The sequence below is a fragment of the Vicia villosa genome, linkage group LG2 (genome assembly GCF_029867415.1).
Source record: "Vicia villosa cultivar HV-30 ecotype Madison, WI linkage group LG2, Vvil1.0, whole genome shotgun sequence".
NCBI classification, from domain to species: domain Eukaryota; kingdom Viridiplantae; phylum Streptophyta; class Magnoliopsida; order Fabales; family Fabaceae; genus Vicia; species Vicia villosa.
In genome coordinates, this window is record NC_081181.1 from 56,399,313 (window position 1) to 56,418,051 (window position 18,739).

At 35.6% G+C, this 18,739-nt stretch overlaps 1 protein-coding gene across 1 annotated transcript; it reads right to left on the minus strand.

Moving 5' to 3' along the window:
• Positions 1 to 14,057: 14,057 nt before the first annotated feature.
• Positions 14,058 to 17,899, minus strand: LOC131650727 (ATP-citrate synthase alpha chain protein 1). Its single transcript, XM_058920426.1, has 13 exons — positions 17,721 to 17,899; positions 17,369 to 17,478; positions 16,477 to 16,653; positions 16,181 to 16,342; positions 15,988 to 16,068; positions 15,810 to 15,861; positions 15,552 to 15,666; positions 15,346 to 15,427; positions 15,091 to 15,186; positions 14,898 to 14,999; positions 14,675 to 14,791; positions 14,468 to 14,584; positions 14,058 to 14,379 (listed from the first exon to the last, which is right to left on the minus strand). Exons 2-13 carry the CDS (start codon positions 17,465 to 17,467, stop codon positions 14,308 to 14,310), a joined length of 1,272 nt encoding a protein of 423 aa, XP_058776409.1. The 5' UTR covers positions 17,468 to 17,478; positions 17,721 to 17,899; the 3' UTR covers positions 14,058 to 14,307.
• Positions 17,900 to 18,739: the final 840 nt, after the last annotated feature.

Here is an 18,739-nt window from a genome sequence, read left to right on the forward strand (position 1 = left end):
AATGTATTTCCTATGTTTATGTTATGATTTTTATTTTGAGTTTGTGATATTAGGTTTATTCAATGTTGTTTTTCTGGTTTCTATGTAGCACAAAACCAGAGTTATATCTCCGGGTCAAAACCGGAATTACATTTTGCGGTTTCACTGTACAGTTTATCTGATTTTGGTGCGCGTCAGAAATATACTTCCTATTAGTAAAAATTATTTGACATGTTTGTAAAAATATTATGAATAATATTCCAATAAATTCAATAGAAACCATCCACCAAATCCCTAGGGCGTAGAGTAAAGGAGATATCAAAATCAAAAGAGTTATCTAACTGACTTCAAACATAATAGAGGTGAATCATAAAATAAAAAGTTTTTAAAGACATGAAAAATTAAAATGATTTTTCAAATTAATTTTAATAAGATGTGTAGAAGAAGAAGAAAAAGACAAATAAATAAGAACATAAAAATAAAGAGTAAAGAGATCAGAGAAGAATACGTTGGATTTTATTCTAGTTAGACCCAAAATCCCAAGGCCTACATCCAACCCCCAAGAATAACACGGTGAAATTTTTACTATCACATAACTTTTAACACATGATCAACCTACAACTTTATTACACCAAGTTTTCATCTCAAGTTCAACTTGCAACCTATATAATATATCATAGTTCAAGAGAACAATTCTCTTTTCTTTTACAATTACAAATGTGACCGATAAAGAAATGGTTACACACACAAAAAATCAATAAATTATTTTCTATTTGAGCACTAAAATTATTTTAAGTGAATGTGAAAATTGTAAGAGCAAAAGAAATAATAGAAAAGAAAAAAAAAGGTAATATTCAGAATTCTCGTATGTTTTCAAATGAACACTAGTACTTTATATATTAAAGAATTTGGCCAAGAGAGGAAAGATTTTTAGGGCTAGATTCGCTTCATAATCATACATTACGAGCAAAATTGATCATGACCTAGAAACATATGAAAGTTTTTGTTGGATCTGAAACATAATCGATTATTAGACTTTCTTAATTGATTATTGAGAAAGTTCACCCATTAATCAATTACACGGGGTAATAACCAATTAGAATAGATTTTTTGTTATATAATCGATTAAGTAAACAGCATAATCAATTATACTTTGGTTTTAAAGAGTTTTGTCCAACCCAAAATATTTTTAAAAGAAGTTATGGAATCATGTGAAGTTTGGAATATAGTTTGAATGTATTCCTATTTAAGACCTTAGTACTTTTAGTACTTTGAGAGAGACACGTTAAATATTAGATTTTTTATCCTATATAAATAAATAAATAAATAACAGAGCATAGGATAACAGTTGAGCTTTTAAAAGATAACAATACTTTTTGATAATGTTATTTAGCATTTGATTCTTTTATACCAATCACCACAAACTTCTCACTTTTTGAGTTGTTTCAAACTTTATTCTTCATTTGATGATGTTAATGATATTTGTTTTGATCTCTTTGTTAGCATCAAAACCTTTTTTTACATGTTTAGCACATAGAATCACATTTTCCCTTTTCATGATGACGTTGCATCTCTCGGGGAGGAAGCTTAAAGTAAAGGCTAAGAGGAAAAGAAAGTGTGGAGTGTTACCCCCTACTAGATAAAGAGAGTACATTCCCTTGAGAATTTATTTCTCCCCCTTTGTCATTATTAAAAAAATAGGAAAACAAATAATCACATGAAACACCTAAGGTAAAACGATATATGTATTAGTCACTTAACTTATATGTATATGAAAGGAGTTAGAAGATAACACAAATAAACACAAGAAGGATGATGAAGAAGATAAACAAATAAAAGTTACAAAGTACTAATTTTTTGCAACATCATCATCATCATCATCATCACCCATTTGAGAATCGCTTTGAAACATAGGAGGAACATCGACCCCCCATATCATCCAAGTGATTTGAGAAGATATTGACTATGGCAGTCAAATGATGAAGAATCATATGTTGTTATATTTAATGCTTGCAAGAATAGCTTGAAGAAAATATTTAGAAGGAGGTAGTTGAGGCACCTCATTATCAAATTCTTCTAGATTAGCTTGCTTTGGTTGCTGATAAGTTAGAGGAGCTTGAGGGTTTTGGTCAACAGGAGTATTTGAAGTATGTGGAATGTAAAGCAATCCTTCAACCCTTTTCAACACCTTTGTTTGATTTATAATAGGTAGACTAATCTTTGACTTTCTTGTGTTGTGTTCTTCTCCTTCTAAGATAACATCATCGTGCATCAAGATCTTTGTAATGAGATCAACATAAGGTCGCCAAGACCCTAACATTATACAATCCAACATGTGTTAAATCACACCACTAGACCCGCAAGAGCCATACCACAACCACGTCCCATTTAATCAACTGAGCATGGTTTGATTTTCTTGTAATCTCTACATATGTTACAACATAAAGAATCAAACGACATATCATAGTCATAAAGACAGTTATGAGAGGCTCTTTATGAAATGCCTACGGATCTACCATCGGATATTAGGTAGCACTAAAAAGGTTGAACACATCATACAAATCATCTGGAAATTCATAAGAGTAGATAGATCCCTTACTAGACAGTCTAGACATACCCAAATTCTTCAATAGAGAAAGAGAGGGGGATGGATTATATTTCTACATACCTTTGAAGAGAGGATCTCATCTTGTTAACGAAGCTTAAAATAGAATATTCTTACTAGCTTTGAAAACACAACTTTTAGCTTAGTAGAGATAAAGCTTTTCATCCTGGCTTGAAAAAAATTCATAAACTCAAATTTTACCTCTCTAAAGAAACTCTCATCAATGTATTTTAGCTTAAGGATGATGAAATCATGTAAGTAATTATTGTAGTTTATTTCTTAAGTAGAAGTAGAAAAATAAATGGAAGCAAAGTAGATTGATGCAAAAGAAGGTGGTGGTGGTGGTGGTGGTGGTGAAATATGGATGAATAAGGAAATAAAATAAGTACATTTATAATTGATTGATAATCGTCGTGGTGGTGGTGGTGGTGGAAGATAAGAGAATATGGATGAATAAGGAAAGAATATAAGTACATTTATAATTGACTGATAATCAATTATGGCTGCATTGTAATCGACTAGAAGTCAGTTATTTCCATTAATGGCACAATAACTCACCCTTGGGAGTATATTGAGACGATGATTACTCTGAAAGAATGGAGAGAAACCAAGAAGGTTGACCTACAATTCCTAGTAATTTCATGCAAGAGTGTCTGCAACTACAAAAGTGTCAGAACGAGCCTATGACAATGTGCGCCCACCTGTCCAAAGAAAGAAGAATAGATAAAGCTTTCTAGCATGACCAGGAGAGGAATGACAAAGAGAGGGAAACAATAATCAATATGGTCTCTCTCACCATGCAGTTAAAAGAAATGGAGATCTTGCCCCCAAAACAAAGGACAATAGTATCAACAAGTACAATCGAATAATTGTGATTAGACAAATGCTTGGGAAAAATCTAAATAAAGATTGAGGTCGATGGTGGCACATCATACCAGTACACTCGGAGGAGAGGACAATAAGCAGCTATCACCGCTTGCTTATGTTTTCCTTTTATTTCATGTATAAAATACACCTTTCATTATAATGCAATACCTTTTTTCAAGATGAATGAACAAATTTTCTATAAATTCCCTTCCTTATGATCATAAAGGATAGCCACGAATCATCACAGATGTACGACCAAAGAAATCAAAAACCTGCAACGAACGACTCAAGGGTGATGTCGCAAAAGCTGCAAATGTACGACCAAAGTAATCAAAACCCCGCAGCAAAAGTCACATGGATAAAAATAACAGTCTATAAAGTGGTAATCAAGGCTCACTCCCTCTTGATAGCTAGCCACTCTAGAGAGAGGTGGGTCTTGTAACACCCTTCTAAACCCCGCGACAATTAGATAAAATTCAGAGTAAAACATAAAAACAAGAGTGCAACAATTAAAATAAATCAATTTATCATAAGTCAATTGTCATGCTACACTTAGGAACAAATCATCAAATTATCATAATCATGTTTCTACACAGCGGAACATTCTTCAACGGATAAGCATAACATCATCTATACAATATCCCACAAAATAAATCCAAAACAAATAGATATAGTTATAATCAAAACTCTATACTAGCGTTCCCCCAGTGTTACAATATTAGAGCATGACACCGACTCGAACCAACATAACGGATAAACTCTACGCATCATCCTCACCGAGCACTAATGTCGCTACTCCTCAATCTGAAAAAATGTCAACAAGTATGGGTGAGTCTCATTCTCAATTAATCAATGTTATGCACTCATAAGCAATAAAACATCATAATATATCATTCACCCAATTTGGCATATATCCAGATATTCAATTATCATTCATCAATCACAACAAATACAACACCAAACATAATACTGAAATCAACTTAATCATGTTATGACAAAGATGCATATGACCAACTGACACTATGCATGTGGTACCAAAAATCTGTGGAATTAATCCACCTGACCGATCTAAACCTCGTCGAGATACGGCCCTACCGACACAAACTCCTCATAATGGGAATTATGTCCACCATTGATCCAAATCATCACCGGGATGCATCACCGAATGCATATGAATGAATGCACACATATAACATACTTAAAACATCATCAATCCGATGCACCGCATCGTCTCACCATAACTCACCATAGTTATCACCAACAAGTATGTACATGTATCATGCATCATTCAAAACAAATCAATCATCATCATACGATCAAAACAATCACCACATGATCATGTTAACCAAAACATGCACAATCATTCAATTATTTACAGAGTCATCCCAATAATAATAATTACAATTCGTCCATCATCACACCGAAACATTGCCATACCTACGCAATTCCACATATGCACAATGTATATCACTAAAGCAATTAAATAAATTTTAAAATAATTTGGGCCACCGCCCATCTCACCAATTCATCATATAAAATATTTAATTTGCTTTACAACGCCCAAAACGGCACTAAGAAAGGATACACGGATCAAAAGATACGCTATTTCAAAGTTTTGGAAATTTCTGCACAACAGGGTCCGCTGAGCGACCCTCTAGCGTGCATTCTAGTAGAGAACTGCGTTGGAACCTCCGCTTAGCGGACTAGCTCCCCTTAGCGAGCCTAAACAATTTCCTGAAGCACAACAACATCCGCTTAGCGAGCCTAGTTCCGCTTAGCGGAAGTGCGATTATGCAGATTCTCTGCCCTGCGACAGACCTGCGATTTCACACTCCTTTCACCTAAAATCGATTCCAAATGTCAATTACAGACATACAGTCATCACGAACATCATCAGATATCATCAAACATCAATTAAACATACTATTAATCATCAATTCATACAAATTCATCAAGTTTCCCTAAACCTAACAATTTCAAATCCCGATATACCCAATCGAATCGAATCATACGTTAATCCATCCTATTAACTATAATCGTATAATAGAAATTAACCAGAAGAGTCCCCCCTTACCTTAGCCAAGAATCTGGACTTTTCCCCTTCTTCTCCATCAAACCCGTAAGCCTTTTTTCTCTAAATTCAGCAAGAATCTCCAATCTTCAAACTCGCTTATCTCCCTCATCAAGAACTTCCCTGACACGAATTAATATATCAAATCGAAGGAAATTTTGTGTAGAATCTGAATCTTCAAGAATTACCTGATTTGGAGCTACGAGTAGAAAGTTATGACTCATTTTGTGAGGGCTGCACCATGAATACAAAAATGGTCTTCTCCATGAGTTCTTCTTCTCTCCCTCTTAGGTTTTCCTCTTCTATTTTTCAATTTACTCTTATTTCCTTGTTTTATGAAAATATAACATAATTTAGTAATGGGCTCAACAACTTAACACCCCCTCATTACTAAATATCAAACTTGGCCCAAAGACCAATATTCCATAATTCCTCCAATTAGTTCAACAAAAATACTAAATAATAATTTAATTTTCGATTAAATTAAAATTAGAAAATATGGGGTGTTACAACTCTCCCCCACTAAAAGAGTTTTCGTCCTCGAAAACATACTTCAAGTGAAAAGTTTCGGATATGAGTCCTTCATCTGACTCTCCAGTTCCCAGGTAACATTTTCCTAGTCGATCCTCAAAATTCATCTGACATAACCAACAGAAAGCATGTCACATGCATTCAATCTCAGCTCTTACGTTGCATTCGACCACCTCAAAGGTGTACCACTCGCTATATCTCCAAAAGGTTAACGACAATAGAACATTGAGGTACAACCCATACAATGCTCTCAATAACTGAATAATATAATTACACAACCATGGTATGACCACACCTGATCAACACTGCAGTAATGCATTCCATCTACCGAACGTACCGACCTTAGACACACTTTTCCATCTGAGCGATAAAATAATACTTACACTTTTCACCAACTGCTTCCTTTAAGAAACTCGATAATCATATTCCTATACCATTGAATTTCAACTACCTGAATCCTCTCAAGTCACACCAGCAATTATCCAACCCGTTACATTCCGCTTTCGCTGCACTACTATGGTTACTCGTTACAACCATCATTACCAATTAGGTTTCTGAGTTTTATCCAATTATGGCTCTCTCTACTCATTCGCTCAATAATCATTCTTTACCATCCATGGTACTAATTCACCATTCAGCAATACTTACTCGCATCCAAACACAAATTCCTGATTTACTTCCTCTATTTAAACATTCTAACTATCATAACGAGTACACACAAGTAATTATAATTACACTCATCATCCTCAATATACCATTGCTTACAAAATAGCTCAAACTGAGTCCCACTCTTCTCTAAGAATTAAATCAACTTCGTCCTTCATAGAGTATAATTCCTCATTATATCTGGAAATCCATAATAACACCTTACAACAGCACAAAATTATTATAGCATCATATAGTATCAACTCATCGTCATAACTTCACCGAATACATACTCGTCAACCACGTACAACCATAATAACATGCTCATCATCTCGGCAATTATTCAAAAGAGTTCTAATTCTCCGACACGGCATCCTTACATCCATTAGATTCTAAATCCAACATATAGATCAATACATGTTCTCTATGTAGGTTCCCGACATATTAATTCCTCACTGTCCACGAGTAGTACTCATAACACCACTCCACATCACACTTTTGTTGTGCAACTCCGATTACCCGTCTTAAGTCACCATCCAATATGTTGCACTCTTTCATATTCACTTCTTCATAAGTTCACACAACATGGTGAGTGATTATTCTCACGGCTTAGTATTCATCACATCTTATACCATTAAGGTAACAAGCAAGCTCATTCCATCTATATGATTACGTCTACTACCAACAAGAGATTAAGGGTGATCAAGTCCTCAATTTGTCAATAGATAGCCAACAACCATATTTAAGCATAAACTGTCGTTACTACATAATAGTGTCCTTTCTGAGTTTGCACCCAAACTCATTAACATCGTCATAGCTCAATAATTCACTTTGAGTCTTTACAACTCGCACACTTCCCTCTCCTTTTATCTTGTTTGTGAGACACTGACATCCAAACATACTACACAATCTGCTTCATAGACACTTAGCATCTCACACTTGTTAAGTACTTCTCAACTTCGTAATCACTAATATACTCGTACATTACTATTCATCTTATTCCAAATCAAAATCCTCATCGTAGCAAAAGACCATGACAACATTCATAACTCATGGTTTTACTCCAAATTCCATGACATCTTTCGCGTCCAAATATCATTCCACTCAGAATTTCAACAAAGTCTTCCTCACATCAATAGGTGTTAAATATTCTCTACAATTCTTCTTTTATACTTGTCGTTACTTTGGCATCACAAATACGACTCCAACCGTTCTAAAGTTTATTTCACCTTTACTACTAATTCACTTCTCACTAAAATCCATCGGCACTCAAATCATCTTTATTACCGAACATCTCTTCAACTTATTCATCAACAACATGTTCTACTCAACTTCGTTTCAAACAATTGCGGTAGTAGGCATTCCTATTCAACAAGTTTCACGCTTCATTAACCAACTTCAGAATCTCTCCTCATAGGATCACCCTACTGTATTTATAACTCTCCCATAAGGTAGAACATAATCTCTCCTCATCGTAGGTTTAAACGGCACATTAATCCGACACTCGGAACTCAAGATATGAATTTTTCAACATCACCCGAAATGCAACATCGACATCATGCAGCGACACTCTATACGATATATCCAAAACTCCTCAAATGATACATTTAATTCCTAAAATTGCTTCTCAACAAACCTTTTAATTATTCCTTCAATCCATTCAACTCTGACATTGACATCCCGTGCAGTACCAACAAACAAGTCTAGTTCTAAGAACAAGCGTAACTGTAACTTCACCTCTTTCCAACATCATCCTGTCACAATTAAATATGTACAACTGCTCCAACCATTTTTATAACAAATTTCATCTCGTTAGATTTCCTACGCTTCAAATGGAACTCAAATTGGATGTCCAGAACTCCAGTTATGAATTTTTGAAGTTTCATAACGATTCAGCAATTTTCATGCGTTTTGCTTACGGAAATTCTGCTCCAAAACACATCCTCTTCAAATCAATCACATTCTAAACAACCCCTTATCTTATCTCTTCGCTCCCAAACTTCTCATAACTTGAGCAACACATTTCATCGCCGAAGTTCGATTTCTGAAACATCACGACAGCAATCCTCTTTGCAAACTTGCAACTGTACCTCTCCCGAGAACAAAGTTTCTCCCCCACTTCGCTCAAACCAACTCCTGCAACAACAAAAAACAAGTACCGACAATGATTCACTACCATGTCGCGTACCAAGGAAATAAACACAGACAGTATTCAACTGTCGTGCAACTCAACTGACTCGACAATTGGTCGGACAGACCGACCTGCTCTAATACCACTAATGTAACACCCTTCTAAACCTCGCGACAATTATATAAAATTCAGAGTAAAACATAAAAACAAGGGTGCCACAATTAAAATAAATCAATTTATCATAAGTCGATTGTCATGCTACACTTAGGAACAAATCATCAAATTATCATAATCATGTTTCTACATAGCGGAACATTCTTCAACGGATAAGCATAACATCATCTATGCAATATCTCACAAAATAAATCCAAAACAAATAGATATAGTTATAATCAAAACTCTATATTAGCGTTCCCCCAGTGTTACAATATTAGAGCATGACACCGACTCGAACCAACATAACGGGTAAACTCTACGAGTCATCCTCACCGAGCACTAATGCCGCTACTCCTCAATCTGAAAAATGTCAACAAGTAAGGGTGAGTCTCATTCTCAATTAATCAATGTTATGCACTCATAAGCAATAAAACATCATAATATATCATTCACCCAATTTGGCATATATCCAGATATTCAATTATCATTCATCAATCACAACAAATACAACACCAAACATAATACCGAAATCAACTTAATCATGTTATGACAAAGATGCATATGACCAACTGACACTATGCATGGTGTACCATAATCCTTGGAATTAATCCACCTGGCCGATCTAAACCTCATTGAGATACGGCCCTACCGACACAAATTCCACACAATGGGAATTATGTCCACCATTGATCCAAATCATCACCGGGATCCATCACCGAATGCATATGAATGAATGCACACATATAACATACTTAAAACATCATCAATCCGATGCACCGCATCGTCTCACCATAACTCACCATAGTTATCACCAACAAGTATGTACATGTATCATGCATCATTCAAAACAAATCAATCATCATCATACGATCAAAACAATCACCACATGATCATGTTAACCAAATCATGCATATTCATTCAATTATTTACAGAGTCATCCCAACAATAATAATTACAATTCGTCCATCATCACACCGAAACATTGCCATACCTACGCAATTCCACATATGCATAATGTATATCACCAAAGCAATTAAATAAATTTTAAAATAATTTGGGCCACCGCCCATCTCACCAATTCATCATATAAAATATTTAATTTTTTTTACAACGCCCAAAACGGCACTAAGAAAGGATACACGGGTCAAAAGATACGCTATTTCAAAGTTTTGGAAATTTCTGCACAACAGGGTCCGCTGAGCGACCCTATAGCGCGCATTCCAGTAGAGAACTGCGTTGGAACCTCCGCTTAGCGGACTAGCTCCGCTTAGCGAGCCTAAACAATTTCCTGAAGCACAACAACATCCGCTTAGCGGAAGTGCGATTTTGCAGATTCTCTGCTCTGCGACAGACCTGCGATTTCACACTCCTTTCACCCAAAATCGATTCCAAATATCAATTACAGACATACATTCATCACGAACATCATCAGATATCATCAAACATCAATTAAACATACTATTAATCATCAATTCATACAAATTCATCAAGTTTCCCTAAACCTAACAATTTCAAATCCCAATATACCCAATCGAATCGAATCATACGTTAATCCATCCTATTAACTATAATCGTATAATAGAAATTAACCGGAAGAGTCCTCCCTTACCTTAGCCAAGAATTTGGACTTTTCCCCTTCTTCTCCATCAAACCCGTAAGCCCTTTTTCTCCAAATTCAGCAAGAATCTCCAATCTTCAAACTCGCTTATCTCCCTCATCAAGAACTTCCCTGACACGAATTAATATATCAAATCGAAGGAAATTTCGTGTAGAATCCGAATCTTCAAGAATTATCTGATTTGGAGCTACGAGCAGAAAGTTATGACTCATTTTGTGAGGGTTGCACCATGAATACGAAAATGGTCTTGTCCATGAGTTCTTCTTCTCTCCCTCTTAGGTTTTCCTCTTCTATTTTTCAATTTACTCTTATTTCCTTATTTTATGAAAATATAACATAATTTAGTAATGGGCTTAACAACTTAACACCCCCTCATTACTAAATACCACACTTGGCCCAAAGACCAATATTCCATAATTCCTCCAATTAGTTCAACGAAAATACTAAATAATAATTTAATTTTCGATTAAATTAAAATTAGAAAATATGGGGTGTTACAGGTCTCCACTATGTTGACCTTGAACCAAGTTCAAATTTAGGGGCAATAGAAAGGTATTGACCCTTGGCAAGACATAGTCCTCAAAGACGTTCACCAAAACTTATGGGCGCAACCTCGAACGTCAGTAAAGCCCCAGAGAAACAAACCGAGGAACTAAATTAACACCATAACAAGTAAAAATTATGGTAAGTATGCAAAATAAGAAAATGCTACGAAGCAATAACTATGAAATTCATTTATAGTAAATGTAACACCGAGTAAGTCCAAAAAGAACTATGAAGTTGGCTCGTCCCCAACAAAGATCGGTTTCCCATCCATCATCTCTTGGTCAGGAAGAATTTTCTATTGAAAAACATGCATCGTGGAATGAAAAATTCCACTTATTGCAAAGCATTTTCAAAACAAAAAAAACTGCATAACAGAGAAACTTTCTTCCACTTACTTCGGATTCCCTTTGAATAGCTCAAGGTTTTCATGATGCATCTCTCGAAGAATATCCTTGGCTTTCTTCGAACCTTCTCGGGCCTCGCTCAAAGACAACTCCTAGGACTTCATCGTCTTGTAGAAAGATTAAAATTCTTGGTTCTCCTTTGCAAGAGCGGCCTCAGTTATGGATAAACTAATCGAACAATATCATAGCTTCGTCTTTGTCCTTCACATCTTGCACAAGTGATTGCGGCCTCTCAGCCAATAAATGAGTGTATCTGAAAGTCTGCATTTCAACCCATATCTCTCAGCAAACCAATCGTCCTAGTGATCTCATCCAGATACCAGTCACCCTCGATGAAGCACTTCTTTTTCCTTCTGGAGACAATCAAACAAGAAAATATCTCCCATTTCAGTGACACCAAAGGCCAAAACGCTTACGCCTGACGAGTTTGGTACACCAGTTCAGCTAACGCCTCTTGACAAATGACCTTGACTTAGCTCGAAAAATATGTGTAATCCTCCTCAAAAACAGAAGACTGGAATTTCTTATCAGTCAGCAGACCAGAACAGGCAAAAAATGAAGGTGGTAATGTAGTTGTGGTCAACGTCGAGCACACACCAGAGTCGGATCTCCCTAAGTTTTAATTGGGCTTTCAAAGTCTTTTAACAAATGACCTTCCCCAAGGGAGGGCTCCAGCAACAGGCTTGGTGACATGACTCACTCTGTTACGAGCGACGATAAGCATAAAACACCTTCTGCCACGACTCATTATAAAGAATCCCAGACTTCCACTTGGACTAGGACAGGAAGGTTAATCGCAACCAAACACGGGGGATCCTGTACACGAGATTCCTCCAGTAGTCTGTACGGCATCAGCGATTGTAGGTAAGGGGGCAATCATAGATGTCATCTTCATCTAAAGCATCATGTTGTAAAAGTTCACCTTATTTGCAAATCAATTATTAATTAAGACATGGAAATAAAGATCATCTAAAAAATGCGATAGAAAAGAGGAAGTCTCGCAGATTATTCACCAAAAATGACATGTTTATCCTCCTTCGTAGCAGTTTCCACTAACAAGAATCTCTATGAGTCACTTATTTTATTTACTTGGTGCTGCCCTTGAAGGAGCAATGATGTCAAAATTAGTTTCTTCCTGAGACAAATCGTTCAGTTTATATTAGTTTATTCCTCTTCATATTAGTTTCTTCTTGAGACAAGTCGTCCAGTTTATATACATAAGACCCGACATTCACCAAGAAATGACTTTGGCACTAGAATTTAGAGAATTTTTTCTAACATTAATAAGGCGGTTCAAAATTTGCAACGTATGTTGGCATGAGCCACTGGGGGATAACCATGCAGTGTCGGTCCTTAAAGTTGTTCACACTATCTGAATAAACCTTACACATTTTGGTACTCTGCTTAAGAAAGATCAGCCTTTGACCCCAAATTGAATTAACCAAACTTTGTTGGGCTTTAAAGAAGTCGAAGGAGAGTGTCAGAGAAGGCACACCTTGTATTTACACCAATATTAGAAGACTTTGATATAAGTCCAACTCCTCAAGTTCAATTGTGAAGGAGCCATTACTATATGGTTTAGAACATCAAAGAAAACAATCATTCATGGAGAGGGATGACATATCCATCGTACTTGCTGCAAATACTATAGTCCCTTCTGAAGGGAAACACTACTTAATCTAAGGAGGGACCGACTTCATTTAATGCATGGTTATCTAAGGAGGGATCGACTTCATTTAATGCATGGTTCATATTGCCTTTACCGGTGAAGGAAAAAACAGTATCTAGCATCTCCTAGTCCGCCCATGGAAGAGTTATCTCTTGTTGCCTTTAGGACTTTGAGTTGAGAGTTGTTCATGTCAAGAGAGATTACCAACTTGAACGTTAGAGTGTTAACCTTACAGGTCCACCCCTTCTCCACTGCATCGAAAGTTTGATCCACTGCACTAGAGGACTGATATGTCGTATCTAAACTCCATTTCATCACTTCATCACATATCTCTAGTTCCTAAACGGAGCATGATGATTCCCACATCTACGTGAACGACTCGTATCAAGTAGGATCAGGACCCACATTGTATATTAGAAAGACTTCCTATTATTCCTGCACCTCTTTAGAGTGGATGGCGAACCCAATACTTTGTTTAAACTACAACTTGTTTTAGAGAATTTGTTTCCTCTTCTCTAGTTGTCTCTTGGTTTCAAGACATGTTGAGCACTTCTATTCTAATGTTGCCATCCTTTCCTCTTTAACATAAGGCAGCTCACAATCAACTTGGAATTGTTTGGTGATGGGATTAGAGAGAGCTTGGCTCCCTAGGCCCAACGCTAGTTTTTGCTATAGACTGCTATATGATTGGGTTGTATGACCCAAACATTCTTCCAATTTCATGCTCATGTGAGAGATTTTATTTTAATTACAATTTTACCTTTCGATATAACTTCACGTACCATGTGGTTTAACTACATTGGAGAACATAACTGATAAGAAATGATACTTGATAAACACTGAAAAAAAACCTTTATTGTATCAAGACAGTTTATTGTATCAAGACAGTACCATCAAATTCTACAACAGAAAAATGATGCAACATTCTCGGCCACTCTTTTTGGATAACTTGATTTTATAAACACATGGTGTAACTAAATTTACAAATTCCAGGAATGCGAAAGGAAATTACGAACCAACGTTCACTTCAAATTAAACCTGCAAATGACACGAATACTTTCGAAGCATTGACCTAAAATGGATTCTTAAGCGGAAGCAGTAATGCATTGTATCGCCTCTTTGCATATACCAGTCATCGTTGCTTCAGGTCCATACACCTGTAATGAAGATATTCAAAAGGATTAATAAACATTTCCTCCAAACAATTTTTTCTATCATCAACAAACCATTGATTAATCAACTAACCTCAAGAGGGATTCCAATTTCCTCTCCGAGTGCTCGCATTTTAGCTAGACCCTTTTGGTAGTTTGGACCTCCTCTCCTCACATAAATGTGCATTCTTGCTGCCTTTAACTTCGATTCCTAGATTGCAATAGCTTGAGATTCAATTAACTAGACTACAAGAAGATTCTATTGATATAACTAAGCAAAACTTTATGATCATTGTGTTACCTTCTCCTTTAGTGCCCGAATGATGCCACTAAAAGTAGCAGCAACATCGGTGAAGTTAGCTATGCCTCCTCCTATAACGAGAGCCCTTTTTTGGCCATCGGGATCTGCAGTTGCACACTGGAAAGAAATAAAAAGATTACCACTGCGCCATTGTAAGCACTGCTGTTCGATCTCTAAATTGAATAGGTACATAAAAAATGAAGCGTATATGAAAATGAATTACATCAATCACAACTCTGGCGTATTGCAAAACCTCCTCTTCATTGGGTGCACCGCTGTATTCGGCATAGTTTCCAAGCTCAGATGCAAAGCCTAGATCTCCAACCTGATTTAATAGTAAGCATAAAAGATGTCACTTCATGCTGCAGATACGGATATTCGGTATGAATTTGGTTTGAAAAATAAGAGACACTCACTGTGTCAGCATAGATGACACTAGCACCTCCACCAGCAACCATTGTCCAAATTCGGCCCTTTGGGTTCAACACAGTGAATTTCAGAGATGCACTGGTCTGCAAAAATTAAATAAACATATAAATTAAAAAATTTAAGAAAATAGAAGCGATTGAATGTAACTACATGTTCGATGACGTGTTGGACAACGGAATCGGAGATGTCTTAACTGAGTTGAACAAGATTGTACATTTAGGTCAGAAGTTATATAAGCGTACCTTTTCATCTAATCCATGAATGAAAGACTCGGTGGCACTCATAACCCTTCCAAATGGTAGTGGAAACTCAATGTTCCCCCACCTGCAACCATTACGACAACGTCTGTTTATTTAAAAATATTTACTGCAAAATATCGATCGGTATGAACTAGCACGGGTATTCCGTCCTAAAAATAACACGTGTTAGTTAGAGAGAAAGAACCTACTTCTTGAAGTTCTTGAAAGCAGCAGTGTCATCAAGTTCGCCTCTCATATCCAAAGGATAAGGCTTTCCATCAACCAATGTGAAAGGATTCATCTCTAAGAAAGTGAAATCCAGGTCTAACACAAAACCAAAATAAACAATTAAATATATAAATTTTAAAGAAAATAGTATTGTTTAAATGTAACTACGGTTGATAAAGCAGACGATTACACAAGTCCATCCATCGGTGTATTAGTATATATTTTGTTACTTTGTATACCTTGAAACAAAGTGAAAACCACCTTGAGAAATTCCTCGATTTCCCCTTTGATCTATAAAAACACAAAGTACAGGGTAATCAATCGCATCAAGTTATATGCATAAATATAATATGCATAAAAAGTCCAAAGTTAGTTTGTTTATAAAATATAAAAAACTGGTAGTAAAATTGAATTTACCTCCAAGGGAAGGGTTGCAACAAGTGGAGCAACAATTTCTGATGTAACAGACACTCCCGTTGGAACAAATACAGTCTTAACCTGAAATACGAACAAACCACTTTGTAGCCTATGGGTATTATAAGGGGAAATTTTATATGTGGAGGACATAGATTGTGTTCAATCTGCGAGAGGAAAATTATTGTTGCAGTACCTTATCCCAATTCTCTTCAATATCGATTCCTCCACATTCTGAAAAGCTTACGCTGTTCCCGAGTCTGTCAGAGACAATGTTAAGGTAAAACTCTTCATTATGTGGGATGAAAGGTTCAACAATGAAAGTTGTTATCGGTCCCTTGCATCCACCCATTTCAACCTATATATTCAATAAACACATAACTAAAATATATCAAAAGGATCAGAAGGAAAATACTCAAAACAACTAGAAAAATAAAATGCAAGATCATGAACGTAACAGTCCGAGAGACCGAGCCAGAGATCGAAAAATACCTCTTTACCGAGACGCTCTTTCACAAATGAAGCAACTTGTGCCAAATCCAAATTCAAGGCAACCAAACCACTTTTACCACGCTTCCCAAATAACATGTCAGGCTTCACAACCAATTTAGAAGAAGAAAGCCAGGGTTCATTGTCTTGCAGCTGAGTGATATCAGTGGACTCCGTAACCTTAAAAACCAAAACAAACTCATTACCAAATCCGATATGCACGCTAAACTGAATCAAGAAAACATTGTGAAATCTTATTGATTTCTGAAATATTAACCTTTTTCGAACTTCTATCGTCACAAGTACTAAATCAGTAAATAAACTCAAACAAGTCCATCCAAATAGGCCTAAATTCTTGTACGATAAGCTATTATCGAATAAGCACTTAATTAAGTGTGTGTTTGGTTCTACGGTGAAGATAATTGATTTTGAGTGAATTGATTATGTAAAATTGATTCCGACTAAAAGTGATTTGAGAGTAAAGTGATTTATGTTTGAATAAATTTTTGTAAAGTGAGTTGAACTGTAAATTTCAATATAAAAACCACCTTTAAACTCAAAAGCTACAAATCTTAGCTTCAAGCAGAATCAATTATATAAAGCATAATCAATTCTATTCTACTCAAGGGCAACCAAACATGTCAAAATCAATTTTACATATCCAGAATCAATTCTAAGTCCTCCAAACGAAACCAAACATACAAACTTATGCTAATCAAGGCAACATTGTGAAAGCTTATTAATTTCTGAAATATCGACCTTTTTCAAACTTCTATCATCACAATTACTTAAGTAAGTAAATAAACTCAAACAAGTCAATCCAAATAGGCGTAAACTCTAGTACAATAAGCAATTATCGAATAAGCACTTAATTAAGTTGATTAAGAGTACTTACTTGTGCAGACTTGATAGGTAAGTCTTTGCCAGATAGTCTCTTAAAGTGTTCCTTCAACAATCTCTTGGAATCATACTCTCTGATCTTCTTGCGTGCCATTTCTTCTTAATCTAATTCATCAACCAATTAACTCAATTATCAAATAATTCATTCAATAACAAAACATACAATAAACTAAAACATAAAATCTCACTCAGGAATTCAATTCAATTCAATTCAATTCAAGCCAGTATAATTTCTTTGATTAAACAAAAACCCAATTCAGAATTAAGATAAAAATCGAGGCTTTAAGATTCAGCAATCTGAAAAGAGTAAATTTTAACATGAAAGAAAGAGAAGATCTAGGGATTACCAAAAGAGGATTAGGCGGATGGGATGGGTCGTTGGATCTAACGAACAGATGAACGAACGATATGGGTTTGTGTGATGGCTGTATTTATAGTTGAAAAGTTTTGATTTTTTTTTAATATTAAATGAAAGAAAAAAACAAGGGAAGTAAGAATGATGAGGTTGTTGGGTTGGTGAAGAAGATGGTAAGACATGCACATGAGGGGTACCTAACTATATTTAAATTTTCAACCTTCAACAATTACCTGTATTGAGTCATGTTCTTTTTTTTCTTTTTTTTCTTAAAAAATAACATTTTTTAGAAAATACTCGATTCTCCTTTTGTTATCTTAATCTAAATTAATAATTAATTTTTTCCAACTCACTTTTTTATTTTCCAACTCACATTTCACTTTTCACTTTTTTACTTTCCAACTCACTTTTCACATTTTACTTTTCATTTTTTATTATTTTATTATTATTTCTAATAAATTATTAATCAAAATATTTCAATAAATTATTTTTTATTAAAAAAATTATTATGATCATTTTAAATGATTGTCAATTTACATTTAAATAATATTTTTTAAAAATTAACTTTAATAATTAAATATTAATAACGAAGAAATATAATTTGAAATAATTTTTATTTTAAGATAGAATACTTGATCTTATCGAGCAGATCAGATGGCCAGCAACAAAGAAGGCTTGAAATCCGGAGTGGTTGGAAGGGGAAAAAAATGGTTGTACCTGCAAGGCACTCCGATCCAAAGTAAGTGTGTGATCCACAAGGTACAACAAAGTGAGAGATTATGGGGGTAAGAAAAAGATTATCTTGCCCTCTGAGGTTAGAGGGTTATTTATAGGATAGTCCCAAGCGAAATTGGCTCCGCTTTGCAAGGCGTGAATCTAGACAACGTGTGAGCTGTCTGCTACCGGGCACGAGGCTCTCTCGTGCTCGGTTATGTTTGGTGTTTGCCCGGAGCGGACGGGGGGAGTCTGTCGTGCGCGTGTCCAGAGTGCCTTGGGCCGAAGGCTGGATTG

What these genes read in the sequence shown, in the direction of transcription:
- LOC131650727 (XM_058920426.1), bottom strand. Translation starts at nt 17,467, where the DNA reads ATGGCACGCAAGAAGATCAGAGAGTATGATTCCAAGAGATTGTTGAAG. An exon ending in GGTTTTCACTTTGTTTCAAG is followed by an intron (nt 15,667 to 15,809) that starts GTATACAAAGTA and finishes GTTTTGTGTTAG; the next exon opens with ACCTGGATTTCACTTTCTTA. An exon ending in ACGCCAGAGTTGTGATTGAT is followed by an intron (nt 14,792 to 14,897) that starts GTAATTCATTTT and finishes ATTTCTTTCCAG; the next exon opens with TGTGCAACTGCAGATCCCGA.